At 43.1% G+C, this 14,995-nt stretch overlaps 1 protein-coding gene across 1 annotated transcript in view; it reads right to left on the minus strand.

Moving 5' to 3' along the window:
* Nucleotides 1-1,596: 1,596 nt before the first annotated feature.
* Nucleotides 1,597-14,995, minus strand: part of LOC311063568 (glutamyl-tRNA(Gln) amidotransferase subunit B, mitochondrial-like) — a 33,361-nt gene continuing 19,962 nt past the window's right edge. Inside the window, exons 7-13 of the mRNA XM_084083061.1 lie at nt 14,597-14,681; nt 11,720-11,764; nt 8,796-8,988; nt 7,078-7,211; nt 4,379-4,457; nt 4,052-4,186; nt 1,597-2,432 (exon numbers count right to left, since the gene is read on the minus strand). Of these exons, the coding sequence (XP_083939187.1) occupies nt 2,307-2,432; nt 4,052-4,186; nt 4,379-4,457; nt 7,078-7,211; nt 8,796-8,988; nt 11,720-11,764; nt 14,597-14,681 (797 nt within the window). The 3' untranslated portion in view covers nt 1,597-2,306. The remainder of the gene's footprint in view (nt 2,433-4,051; nt 4,187-4,378; nt 4,458-7,077; nt 7,212-8,795; nt 8,989-11,719; nt 11,765-14,596; nt 14,682-14,995) is intronic.

Genomic DNA, 14,995 nt, shown 5'->3' on the forward strand with positions numbered 1-14,995 from the left:
TCTTCCACAGGTCCTGCAAGGAGAAGCTCCACTCCTGGAATCAGTACAGTATAAGACACAGGCCTTCAGAATGCCCAGGGGGGCTTTTACCTTTATCTAATCTTTTACTGAATACCATGCATGTTTACAGACTAAGAACTTCTGTGGTGCAGTGGTTTAGATACAGGGCTTTCAACCAGAAGGTTCACCTTTATCTAATCTTTCAGTGAAGTGTGTGCAAGAGACCAGATAAAGCATGAGCCATGGTGGAGCAGTGGTTAAAGGAGACATCCGTTCATTTTTAGTGTTATCTTTGATATGTGGCAAATCACTCACCAACGTAGAAATGCCCATTGAGTTACTCCACAAATCCCCGTCGACCCCCACCGTTGGCATAATAGGAGGCGCGAGCATAGCCCAAATTCGCCTATTTTAACAAATGCAAAGTCTGTTTTTTTCTCCTAGCACTCATTGTGGAGCCCCATGATACCCTTACAGGCGATGAAAGTCCCGACAAGCTAACCGCTAATAACAGAACGAGCTAACGCTGGCTGCTTATCTCTCTGCCTGGCAACACCAGGTTGCCAGGTTCGGAGAGAAACGAGCAACGAGCGTTAGCTCGTTCTGTTATTAGCGGTTAGCTTGTCGGGACTTTCATCGCCTGTAAGGGTATCATGGGGCTCCACAATGAGTGCTAGGAGAAAAAAACACAGACTTTGCATTTGTTAAAATAGGCGAATTTGGGCTATGCTCGCGCCTCCTATTATGCCAACGGTGGGGGTCGACAGGGGGATTTGTGGAGTAACTCAATGGGCATTTCTACGTTGGTGAGTGATTTGCCACATATCAAAGATAACACTAAAAATGAACGGATGTCTCCTTTAAGATACAGGCCTTTTAACCGCTGGGTTGTTGGTTCAAATCCAATAGGGATATTTTTCCAAGTTTCTTGTGGTCTATATTCTATTCTATGTACTATATTCTGTTTATTAGTTCATTAATGATTATCTCCATGTTTTACCTTTTTTTAGTAAATTAAGCACAGCGCCACACAAAAGCATCAACAGTAGCAGATCTACAAGCTCGAAGCGCAGCGCGAAGCAGTATTGGACATATGAGGTTTCCACCTGACAGAGACGATAACTATGGATAAGGGGAAATACCATAAAACTCATGGAAGGTACAATGTAAAAGATCTTTGTCAAGACTGTTTGAAGATGTGGTCCCATTATGTTCAGTGCTGTTAACATGTGCCAAAGTGTAAAAATGGCCTCTTTATAGGAGCGTTTTTACACTAGGTTAAACCAAGAACGTTGCTGTGCAAATACAGCCACCTGCAGTACATGTGCTAACCACAAGAGGGAGCTCATGGATCACTATCAGGCATCAGAGCTGTACAATGGAACCAAGGTCTCCTCTCTGTGCCTCTCTTGGTGATGAGGTACCTGCTATGGCAGCTATTGTAGCTACAGTACCTCATCAAGTTAATTGACATTTTGCAACTGGGCATAACTGGCTGAGTCAGTGTAACTGTAAATCCCGCATCTCATCCACTGGTTAGACAAACATCCACTCAACAATATCTTAACACTGGATTCATAATTGATTTATTATTATACAATATATTTACACAAATAAAATGAAGATTATACAGTAGCATCACTACAGTTTCACTGAGTGAGAATGACGTCATTGCTCTGTGTACCACGACACGTTCATACCAGACCAGTGTCACATACTGTATAGACATTTTTAAGTCACACTTATTGTTTGTTTCGTTTGTTTTAACCACATGAACCCTATAGTGCCCGTATCCTGGGGCAAATGTTCGGTGAAAATAGCTCATCTACAACCCTCACAATGTGTCGCACTGTTGTGAGGCAGCGGCAGTTGCTCAGGAGGTAGAGCGGACGCTTGGGAATCGGAAGGTTCCTGGATCAGTCCCCGACACCACACACGAATCCTAGAACAGGGTCTAACTAACATTAAAATATCGCTATTTCACTGTAGTACAGTTGTACCTCTCAACGTGTGTGTGTGTGTGTGTGTGTGTGTGTGTGTAGGGTGGGGGGGGGGGGGGGGGTCCTTGAAGAGTTATAGTTCTGTAACTCTGAGAGTGTACGAGAGTCCATTTGTACACTCTCAGAGTTAAATTACACACAGAGGATTTTAGCTTGTAGATTGGAGGTCCCAGCGATAGAAACCGTGTGTCAATGCTGTGCAGAACATTCCACCAAGTCCAACCTCTGTCTTGATGATGATGATGATGATGATGATAGGGCTTGTTAATGTCTGTGATCCAGAAGGTTGTGGTGGTCTGGTCTTCTTCAGGAAGTCTTCTCCTCCAGGATGGAGCGCAGCAGGACCGGGTCGGCTCGGCCTTTGGTCTCCCTTTGGACCAAACCCATCAGCTTGTTCAGGATCTTCTTGTTGCCCTTCCTGATGAGCTGGACCTAACACAGAAGACAGTCAGTTTAGTCATGTGCACCTGATCCGGTTCAAACGACCTCAAAGTTTGAAATAAAGTGGTTCTTAAACCTTTTAATTTGAAGAACCCAAAAGGGGCTTGGGTATGCATTTGGCCACAGACCCCTATAACTCAGAGCGTGTACAAATAGAACCAAATGGACCCACGGGTCCATTTGGTTCCATTTGTACACGCTCTGAGTTACAGACCTGTAAAGGTCCATTTCGTTCCATTTGTAAACTCTCTGCGTTACAGACCTGTAAAGCTCCCTTTGGTTCTTATCAATCATTTAGCTGGGGACCCCCTGGAACCCCTTCAAGGACCCCTGGGGGTCCCTGGACCCCACTTTGAGAACCACTGTAATAGAAGCCATATTTGGCTGCATGTGTGTCTACTGAACTGTATGTAGCGGACATAAGAACACCGTTCAGTGAATAATGAATTTAAAATAATATTTCACACCCCAAATTACCTTTTTCCCCCTATTAATTACCAACCCCATGAAGCCTCGAATACACAGAGTTTTTTTTGTTTGAGTCACATTGCTTCACGGTGAATGAAGAATCCAAAAATGAAGAGAATATACATGATGAATGGAAGAAAATAGGGAGGCCAAGATTAACAACAGCAAAACTATATGAAATATCGGTTTATAAACTCCCACACAGTCCATATCCTCAGTACTTCCACTAACTATTTTCTTCAATTCATCAAGTATTTTCGTTGTTGTTGGATTCATCATTCACCCTGGAGGAAATTAATGCGACACAAACAAAAAATCGGCATGAATTCAAGGCTTCGCGGGGTGAGTATGTAATCGATTGATGAAAAGTCGTTTATGGGGTGAAATATTTCTTTTACAGTTAACCGTCTACCAGTGTCCCTATTCTGGGGGCGAACATTCCATGAAAGCAGCAGATCTACAAGTTCACAACACGTCGTGCCGCAAGGCGTTCATCAGAATCTGACATTAACGGGTGCCCGTACTGTCCGGGGCGAGCAGGCAAGCGGAGCAGAGCTCCAAACAGCGACTACAATGAGTGTGCGAATTCAAATTTCAGGTGCTCACATTCGTGCGAGTACGTGATGATCAAGGCTAAGCTATACCTGCTGCATGTTGTTTATCATCAGTCAGTGTGCTTGTAGGCTTTCTACTGCATTCAAACGTCCTTTTATAATGTGTTTCCCTTTGCTTAATTTATATGTAAAGCATCTTGAATTGCCTTGTTGTTTAAATGAGATATGCAAAAATACTTGCCTTGGCTAGGCTACGTGTGTGTACCTGTTGAAACACACGTACTGTACCAAGCCTGTAAAGCGACTGATGTCAGTTCAGTTCTTCTCTGACTGGATTTACAGTATATCAGGTATCTAGCAGGTGTGGTGCGTTCATGTGAAGCGTGGTGCGTTCAGGCGAGGCGTAGTGTGGTGCGTTCAGGTGAGGTGTGGTGTGTTCAGGTGTGGTGCGTTAAGGTTAGGTGCGTTCAGGTGAGGTGTGGTGCGTTCATGTGAGGTGTGGTATGGTGCGTTCAGGTGAGGTGCGATGCGTTCAGGTAAGGTGTGGTGCGTTCATGTGAGGTGCGGAGCGCTCAGGTGAGGCGTTACCTCCTCAGGGTGGGAGTCCACCACCCTCTGGCAGATGCTGTGGAGCTGGGTGGTGTCGCTGACCAGACCCAGGTCCTGCTCCTGCACCACCTGCTGGGCTGTCTTCCCTGGACACCTCCACATCTCCTGTATGACCTGACACGTGTAATAAAGCAAAAATATGTTTTAAACATTTTGAAAACGTTTGACAATAATTTTCTCACTTCTTTTTCCTGTGGTCCCCACTTTGAAATCCTGTGCTTTAAACAGTAGATCACTATAATATTATATTACACACACATGCACGCACGCACGCGCGTGTGTGTGTGTGTGCATGTGTTGACTGACCTGCTTGGCAGCAGAGGAGGAGATAAGTCCTGTTTCCTGGAGTTGCAGAAGCTCCGCCAGGGCAGAGGGAGACACACGGCTGTAAGGGAATAATACACAAGATAACTATAATCTCTCTTAATAGACTTGACTCATTCTTTTAATGAAGAGTGCCTAACAAAAGCACAAGGTTGGATTAAGTGGCGTGAACAGGGCGAGTGGCGGTGGGATTAGCGTGCTATGAGAAGGCAGATAATACTCCTAACCTGAACGCTAACGTTTCTATTGTGAAGATCTGAAGTGAAAACTTCACAACTCTTTCTGTGCCTCGAGGGCTTGGCCTCAAAAAGGTCTTTTGTTTTGTTTTAAGAGAATGGAGAGGTGGCCCGGTAGAGCTCTCGCCTTTCGACCACAAGGTCATCGGTTCGATCCCGGGCACCACCAACTATGAGTAGCAGGGCTGGGAACTGATGGTAGGTGTTGCGCTACACCTCACCTATCCATCTCCCAGGGGTCTAACACATTGCAATGGGGATAAACTCACGCATTGTGGTTGATACCGACAATAAGCCACTCCAACCTATTACTTACTAATTTTAGAGAATGCTTGAAAAATTGCCCAAAATGGGGACTATATATATACCAGGCCCCCCCCCCCGACACACACCAAATCTCTTCTACGAAAATAGCCTATCTACACACTCAACATATTGAGAGCTTGTAAATCTGCTATTTTCACCAACTGTTTGCCCCAGAATAGGCAAACTAGGGTTCATGGGGTTTAGGTGGTTAATACAGGCAAAAGGAATGACAACATCAGGGTGAATTCTAACACCATCATTGCCTCCTCCGTTCTGATCTGTTTACTTCTTTAGTAGAACCATTTTGAACACATAAAACCAGGCACTTTTTCCGTGACAAGAGGAAGTGTCGATAACGCGCCAGAAGTTGCCGTTTTTTCTCTACTCAAACCCTTTCCCAGAATCTTCTCCTTCCCCTCAGAAAGACAAGCGCGACATGTGCATCCATAATGTTGTTTACGCATCGCGAAGGCTTCAGCCACTGCTGTCTGGAATGAGAGATAAACTGAAGCTCACGGCATCAGTCTGTTTTGACTAAGTCTTATAGAATTACTTCTTCATTCAGTTTGTTCAGTTCAGTTTGACTTCAGTCCAGTCACTGCTGAGTTGTGGCTGGTTGCTTTATGTGATGCTGTGGGACTTTATTTTTTAAGGACCTGGAAACTCATTTTCTGCATGATCACATACCTATTGGTCCCGTATAGAGCGGGGCAGGGCTTTTCGACCTTTTTCAAACTGAGTTTCATTAGTCCACAGACAACCATTTCAATTTCCAAATGATTCTGTCCAAGGGATACTACTAGGAAACGTTGCTTTGGTTTAAATTCAATTAACCTCTTTGACCCTAGGATCCCTATTCTGGGCATGTCAAAAATAGGTGAACATTTGGGCAAAGATTGGCGAACATAGCCGCTCTACAAGCTCACGGCAGGTCGCAGTGCGACGCGTTGTGATCTTGTACATAACATAAAAAGACATAAGATGAAATATCGTCAGGTGGAAACCTCATATATCCAAAACTGTTACTCAGGATTCAAATAGAAAAACAGTAATAGTAGCAGATCTACAAGCTCAAAACGCGTCGTGTTTTGTGTGACGTTGTAGGGCAAGTAGGGCGTCAATTTACGAAAATACACAAAAAGTTAGAATATGGAGATAAGGGGTTTCTGCCCGACAGCAACGATATGGAGATTACAAGGTTTGTGCCCCGACAGCAACAAAACCATTGATGTTGAGAGGAGCTGGCTGTGTGATATTTGGCATCACAGTCCATCGACGGCGTGGCTGACAGATAACTAACGGACACCGGGGTGGAAGGGACGGCTTGGATGATCTCTGCTGTCTGGGGGGAGGCCTCTGTGTCTAGACCAGATATACCTACAGCACAGTAGATAGGAATCTCCCTGGTCTTTGAAGAAAACAGATCCCACTTTTTATTCTTCCCAACAGCAGGGAAAAATGCATCTGTAAATATCAAGACTTAAAAGTGTGTGTATGTGTGTTGTGTGTGTACTTGTATCAATACACTTGTGGAGGCCAAAATGTCCCCACGGGTATAGTAGAATTTGAGAAATATACAATGTCCCTGGTCCTCACGAGACTAGAGAAATGGTTGTTTCATGGTTAGGTTTACAATTAGGAAATTATTAGGCATTTAGAGGTTAGGTTTAGCGTTATGCCTGATTTATACGTAATTGAGTGCCGGTGTTGGGCACCAAAAATAGCAGATCTACAAGCTCACAACATGTTGCACCGAAACACGTTGTGAGCTTGTAGATCTGCTATTTTTACTTGTTCGTTGTTTTTGTAAAAATGTAATTCATAAAATCTTAACCCTTTAAACTGGGAAAGCGTCTGTGTCATTTTAGATTTTTGCGTTGGCTATTCAAAAATAGCAGATATACAAGCTCACTTGCCGTCACTTCGTGCTGCGCTGCAAGCTTGTACATCTGCTATTTTTTAACTTTTTTGAAAAATCTTGAAAGTGTGAGAACTACTGATTTAGTATGGCATTTGTGGAATCGGACTCAGGTCTTAATGGGTTAAGATGTTAATGTCTTCAAAAGTGTAGTAATACAAACGCTCGCACCATGTGTGTGTGTGTGTGTGTGTGTGTGTGTGTGTGTGTGTGTGTCTGACCTCTGGCTGGCGTTCAGGTCGTGCTGTTTGAGGAGACTGAGCAGCTCATTGGTCACCAGGCCAACCACCTTCCTTGGCGCCCTACTGGTCTCCTTGACAACCGCCTCAAAGTAGTCCATCAGCCCTTCTTCATTCTGTGACAGGACACATCATCATCACTATTAAAGGGACATTCCACCGCAGCTCAAGCTGAAATCAGGCTGTTCCGGTGCGTCTGAAGAAGGTTACATCTTCGTCAGGTCTGGCGAAGATGTAACCTTACATCAAAACGTTAAGATGTTAAAATATGGAGATATGAGGTTTCTGCCGGACAGCAGCGATATACTGTATGGTTGTGTCTGAGTCATAGTGACGGGTAGCTTTTTTTTATGATTGATGATTGATTAAAAACCTGAAGGGTCAAGTTCAATATGTCCAAGGTCAGCAAAAGCTGCAATAACGTAAAAATAAATATATTCATACTGTAAGTATTAAGACCTTTTACTGTGGCGCACATTCATTAATTTAAGTACCCCAAATGATGTTAACGAGTCACTCAATTAGCTAAGTGACCTCTGTCTATGACCAATGACAATAGCAAGTATCAGAGTGTTCTTAGGCAGATAGTGAAATAAATAAAGTGTGGAATATAGAATATAGCCAAAATATATATATATTGTTATATACTAGGTATGTACAGATTATTGCAAGGTGAATTCAGATGCTATGTGCAGTATAAGATAGGATATTCCAACTTGCAGGGTTGGCGAGTGCAAATATACTGTAGATAAAACATGGCATACAGTCATTCAAAGGAAAAGAGGAAGAAGTAATGTTAAGACAGTAATCGCTTTGAACAAGCACACACACAGACACAGACAGACACACACACACACACACACACACACACACACACACACACACACACACACACACACATACACACACACACACACACACACACACACACACACACACACACACACACACACACACACACACACACACACACACACACACACACACACACACACACACACACACACACGACTATGGCAAATCACCTCTGAAAGCAAAAAATCCTCAGGGTCCATTTGGTTCCATTTGTTCACTCTCCGAGTTAAATGAACATAGGGGATTTAACAGTTCTATCTTGGTCTCTCTCTTTCACTCCGTTTGTCTTTCATTGTCTGCCTCCCTCTCCCACTCTCTCGCTCTCTTTGTGTGTGCCCCCACCCCCCCCCCACCAACTACAGCTAGGCAATATATTGATATTATATCGATATCGTGATGAGACTAGCTGGTATTTTGAATAATGTAAAATCAACAATCAATGACATTGTCACCACACAGGTTTACAGGTGTAAAGATGTGGGTGAAATGGCATAATGTGTTGTCTTTTCCTGTTTTTTTCTTTAAAACAATTTAAAAGAAAATTGATATCATCGTCATAATATGGATCTCTGGGTATTTTGGTCAACAACAAAAACAATCATGATATTTGATTTAGTCCATATGGCCCAAGCTCTATCGTCTCTGTCGGGTGGAAACCTCAAAAATGTCCAAAACTGTTACTTTTCAGGATTCAAATTCAAAAACATCAAAAGTAGCAGATCTACAAGCTCAAAACGCGCCGCTTCGCGCCGCGTTTTAAGCTTGCGGATCTGCTACTTTTGATGCTTTGGTGTGACGCTGCGTGTTAGAATATGGAGATAAGAGGTTCCCTCCCCCCTCCTCACCAGCAGGGTGAAGCCGTGTTCGGGCAGGATGCCGTAGGTCTGCAGCAGCCGGTCCCTCTGGACGCTGGGCAGCTCGGGCAGACGGCGGCGGAGCCGCTCCACCAGCACGGTCTGGCCGGGCGCCACGCCGCCGGGCAGCGACGCCTCGTCATCGTACACCGTCAGCGGAGGGAGGTTGGGCTCCGGCATGAACCTGGAGGGAGAGGTAAAGAGAGAGGGAGAGAGAGAGGGAAAACATGAGTCTGTATAATATGAACTGCATATCGTTTGCTGTTAGGCAGAAACCTCTTGTCTCCATATTTGAAACTTTTTGTGTTTTTTTGCTAATTAACTCCCTATCATACTGCAGCGTCACACAAAAGCATCAAAAGTAGCAGATCTACAAGCAGTTTTGCACATACAGTATGAGGTTTCCACCCGACAGAGAAGATATATCGTTTTTATTATTTGACCTAGTCCTCTCCTGAGTTTTTTTTTCTCTTTTCTATCCTGCTCTTACTCTACCTCCATCTTCTCTCTTCTCGCAGAAACTACAAAATGATGGAGCGTGCAGCCGTGCACTCACTTCTTTACACCTGTAAACCTGATATGTGACAATAACGATTCTGAGAAAGAGAAGGAAGGGAGACAAAGTGGAAAGGGAAGAAAAGGAGAAAGTGAGATAAGCAGAGTGGAGGGAGAGGGAAAAGAGAGAAAGGGAGAGAAATTGGTAAGGTGAGAAAAGGAAATATGTTGAGAAAAAAGGCAGACAAGACAGTCAGAGTGTGTTAGAGAGAGAAATGGAAACAGAAAAATGAGTAAAGAGAAATAGAGTGAGAGAAGAGAGGAACTCTCGCAAAGCAACAGAAAATAACCTGTGAGTTTTATCAGCAGTAAAGATAACCTTGTAGCTCGCCATGTCTGTATCGTTCTACTATATCATTTGTCTCTCCATAAGCCGGCTTGCCAGTCTGCTGCTGTCCAGCATACTTCAGTCTACAACTGAGGGCACGATCACCTTCTGATAGCTTAAAGATGCACTCCACACAATATCATGTTTTGTTTGTGGATCCTGGTGGGTTTTGGCACTCTGCATTTCTCTAAAGCATAAATATGGATTTAGACCTTCAAAATGTGCTGCTGAGAACAGCATTTTAACATTATGGCAAAACGAGGTTACTATATTGACATTGCAATTCATTTATATTTAAAATGTTGAGTGCTGATAACATGGCATAGTCTAATAGTCTAATATTATTGATGAGAGGGTGGTGTTTCTTTTTTTTGGGGGGGGGGGGGGATTAACATTTCTGCATGTTAATTCCAGGGGCGTGGCATATTAGCATGAGCGCACAGGTCTTGGGATCTGGAAAAGACGCGCTGTGATTGGCCAGTAGTCACTTTGAGAGGCAATTGGGCAAACCTTCAGGCCAAAACATGATTTACGATTCTGTGCCTATCAGGACATAACTCGAACAGTGCTGAGTCGGCTCAAGCGAACTTCGCTCGGCGGTGCCTCTCATGGCTAATGTTCGCCTGAGACTGCACGCCTCCGTCGTGGTCAAAAACTAACATTTACTGCGGTTGTTGGAAAAATAGTGGTGGCAGCAGGATTCGATCCCAGGAGATTGGGGTTGGCAGTCTAATGATTAGCGAGGCACGCCACCAGACCTTGTTTTCTCGTTCTTGCATTCAGCCAATCGCAAGGCAGGCTGGGCGGGGCTTCCCAAGTCCTGTGCACTTCCAAATATAGCATTAATGAGCGGTTGTTTACAGGCGTGGCATATTGGCATAGTTAATAGATCCTGGAATTCTACATTAGGGCAAAGACGGAGCCAAGTTTGAGGTACTATAAAACTCTTTTATGGAAATGTTTGGGGGCGAGAAAAATACAATATGGACGTGTGAACTCTGTGTGACTTTAACTGTAGGGGAGCAGCAATCCATTTTTGTCTTAGTGATTATTCAATCGATTACTTATTTGATTAATCGAAAGACTGAGAAGCAGGTTTTTAAAAAATATATATATATTTTAAAAGAAAATATATATCAATGAATCGATTAACCGATCTACAAGCACAGTGAGCTCATAGATCGGACCACTACTTAATTGCACGTCCACAAACACGCATGCACATATGCATGCATCTACATCGTATTTTATTGCAAGGCCAGACAGGCCGTATGACTGAGCAGGTGATAACACAAGGCCCATAATGAAGTCTTCTCTTGGTCTATATTAGTGCTACAGTAAGACAGTCACTCCTTTCAATTCAATGGAGCATTTTCAGTCCATGTTCACGTTTGATTGGCATCACGGTTCGCTAGCTTCCCTTCATATTCACCGATTATATCCCAATATAACATTATGTGAATTATTGAATCAGGGTTGATGATAAATCTTCTATTCCCCATCATTAGAGAGAAAAACAACATTTGACTGTCTAACAGATGAGAGATGGTGTGGGAAGTCGTTTTTAGACAAATCCAATTACGTTAGCGGGTCGATGAATTTGCGGAAGACGTTGGGAGGCTTGGAAAGATTACTTTGTTGCTTGCTGATGGGAGGAAATCGTCTCTGTCGGGTGGAAACCTTATATGTCCACAACTGCTACTTTTCAGAATTCAAATGAAAAAACTGCAAAAGTAGCAGATCGTCAAGCTCAAAACGCGTCGCTTCGCACCGCGTTTCGAGCTTACAGATCTGCTATTTTTGATACTTTTGTGTGACGCTGTAGTATGATCAACTAGGGTATTAATTTATAAAAAAACACAAACAGTTAAAATATGGAGATAAGAGGTTTCTGCCTGACAGCGAAGAAATGTAAAGTGGAAGCTTTTTCTCCAAAGCAGAGCCCAGCCGGCCGATGCCAGATTTTTGGGTCCAATGCTGATCCAGATTTTGCACTGTACCTGGAGTACACATGTATAAAAATAACTCTCACCTGTAGTCCTGAAGTCCCTCCTTGTCTCTCATGGGGATGGTCTGGCTGCAAGACAATATACAGTTTATTATGAGGACGTATTATCCTTGATGTTCCTTCTTTATTGTATGCACTTAATTGTAACCTGTGTTGATAAAGAAAGCACTGCACAAATAAACTTCATTAGTTGATACACATTTTTCTGTACATTGGTAAACTACAGTATATGTAAGACTTTTATCGCAACTACCTGTGAGTCTATGGTGTGTGTTGATTTTATTGTCTGTATTAACCCATTTAGACCTGAGGCCAATTCTAAAAACGCCTTCTAAATCCTAACCTAAGTTTTCTGAAAAACTTCAAATATATATTAAAAAATTACAAAACATTTATGTTGCTATATACTGTACATAGCAACAACAACAACAACAACAACCCTAAAAGCGGTTCCCGTCTTGAAAGGTATAGTTACAAATAGGGGAATGGGTTAATAATTATAACCTAATATGTTGCCTAAGCTGTAATCCTGGGCGCTACTCTCCCTCTGCCAGCCTGGGGAGAGCCCCGAACTGAGCTCATGCTTCCTTCAATGCATGAGGAGTGAGCAGGCCGCTTCTTATCACTTGACAGGGGGGAGTTTCCCCGGTTGGACGTGCGCGTGGAAGGAACACTTTATTCCAACATGTTCCTTTCCCCTCCATCAGGCGCACCGGCTGACCAGGGGGAGGCAGTATAGAGACCAGGAATACTGCATGTTTTTTTGTGAGGGCACCTACCCAAGGGGACACGGGGAGAACATGCAAACTCCACACTAGGGTATGGGCACTAATGACGCGGAGGAAAGAACACACCACACCTCCAGCGCCCACAGCGTCCCCGGCGGAAATCGAACCCAGGACCTTCTAGCTGTGAAGTAACAGCGCTACCGACTGACTGCGCAACCGTGCCCCCTCATCTGTGACATTTTAAGATTTCTTTGGCTCAAAAATAGCAGATATACATGTACAAGCTCATAGCATGGCACGAGTGCTGCGATATGAGCTTGTAGATGTTTAACTCAAATTGAACTGATATAAAAAAAACTGTTAGAATTTAGAAGACATTTGTAGAATCCCCAGAAGCAAAGATTTGAGTTAAAATGTTCACTTTAAAAATAAATATATATATTCAAAGATTTGCACAAAAATTATCTACAAGCTCATAGCGCTATGAGCTTGTATATCTGCTATTTTTGGATAGCCAAAAGTATAAAATAATGGTTATAGCTAAAAATCTGAAATGTTCCCAGATTGAATGGGTTAAATATTACATGCTACAACAGTTGCCGTAGTTGGCGGGTGGTGGTGGTGGTGGTGAGAACGATGCCTTTCCAGTCACATCCTGTCTATATGCGAGGAGGGGTGACAAGTCACAGCACTGCCACCATGCATGTCTCTCTCTCTCTCTCTCTCTCCCCGGGGACAGAGCGAGAGCCAGCCAGGCAGAGACACCTCGCCACCTTCTCCAGCGCCGCGCCAACCAGGTGCCTCGGGGCAAAGCACCGCAAGGCCTCATGGGAAGGCAGAGGGTGGAGGCAGAGGTGATGGTGAGAGAGGCTCACTGTCATTTGGAAGACTGGTGAGCTTCCAGAGTATCACTCAGGTATGAACACACACATATACACACACACACACACACACACACACACACACACACACACACACACACACACACACACACACACACACACACACACACACACACACACACACACACACACACACACACACACACACACACACACACACACACGCGTGTGTATTACTATACTTGTGAGAACATCAAAGTTTATAGTGATTTTATGAAATACATATATATATATATTTATTTTCAAATTGCCATTTTTCTCCCTAAACCCAAAGCCAGTATAAATAAATCAGCATACCTCTCTAACCCAAAGCCCCTAAACCTAACCTCTAACGGCCTTATTCCTAACCCCAACCTGAATCTTTTCCTACTTGAGGACCAGGAAAATGGTCTTCACAATGTTCTTCTATAAATTCTACTATACGTTAGGGCTGTTAACATTCCTCAGAAATGAAATTTGAATAGTTGTCTTAAAAAATGGCCCGAATATCGAATGGATTCGAATATTATTAATATCGTTATTATTATATATATTAACAATCTATCAAGTGCTCGGATCCAATAAAAGATATATTTTGTTTATTTTTATAACTTGATACATTGTTTTTTGTATTGTCCCTGTCAAATAAACCTTAACAAAATATTGAATATTATCGAATACTATTTTTTATATTCAAATACATTTTTCTACCCGATATCTGAGGAATATTCGAATATTAATTTACCAGCCCTACTATACGTGAGGGGACATTTGGGCCTCACAAGTATAGTAATATAGTACACACAAACTCACTAACACACATGCACGCACACACACAGAGAGCTCATAGACAACCCAGGATGACAACGCCAGCATCCAAATGGCCATATTCATCATAATTACTGAGATGGCTGGTCTCTGTGCCTGGCATGGGAATAAAGCCGCTAATATTGCAGGCAGCCATCCCAGGCAGAGACAGGCTGTTGGGCCGGTGGAGCCACGTTGTGGCTTTGATGTCATGTTTTAATTACGCACACTTTTGATCTGACTTCTGTCTCTTGAGCCTTTCACTGGGTTAATCTAGTTTCGTGCCTTGTTTGTTCAAATTGTTTTTGTTTTGAAGGATATCTACTGTACAAATGCCGCCCCTACTTTTCTTTGTTGTAGATGTTTCCTGTGTGATGTTTATGTGTACAGTCTGTTGGTAGACGTGAAAGTACATGAAAAGGGTTCATTGTCATTTTGTTAATAACAGCAGGGTGTAAGGGTCTCTGGTTCTCTGGTTCTCTTACCCGGATTTGGAGTCAAAGGCTCGGGTCTCGTTCAGAACTGTACCCCCACTCTGCAGGACGCCCATCTGTCTCTGGATCTCATAGTCTGTTGACACACAGATGAAGTCACGGTTTATATAGTGACATAGCATATAGGGCATTGGTTCAAAAGTGGGGTCCTCAGCAAAATGTGTTAATACAGCTAATACAGTTTTTGTTTGTTGACAAAATTGTCAATAGTTTTAGTTAGGGATGTTCGATATTGACTTTTTTAACTATATCCGATATACCGATATTGTCCGACTCCTAATTTCCGATACCGATATATGAGGGCTTTTTCACCAAAAATCAACTAATTGTCAGGTAACAACATCACATATCTAATCAAATAAAAGCTATAATATCAATATAATATCTAAT

This window comes from Gymnoscopelus microlampas (assembly GCF_963454915.1).
Source record: "Gymnoscopelus microlampas genome assembly, chromosome: 2".
NCBI classification, from domain to species: domain Eukaryota; kingdom Metazoa; phylum Chordata; class Actinopteri; order Myctophiformes; family Myctophidae; genus Gymnoscopelus; species Gymnoscopelus microlampas.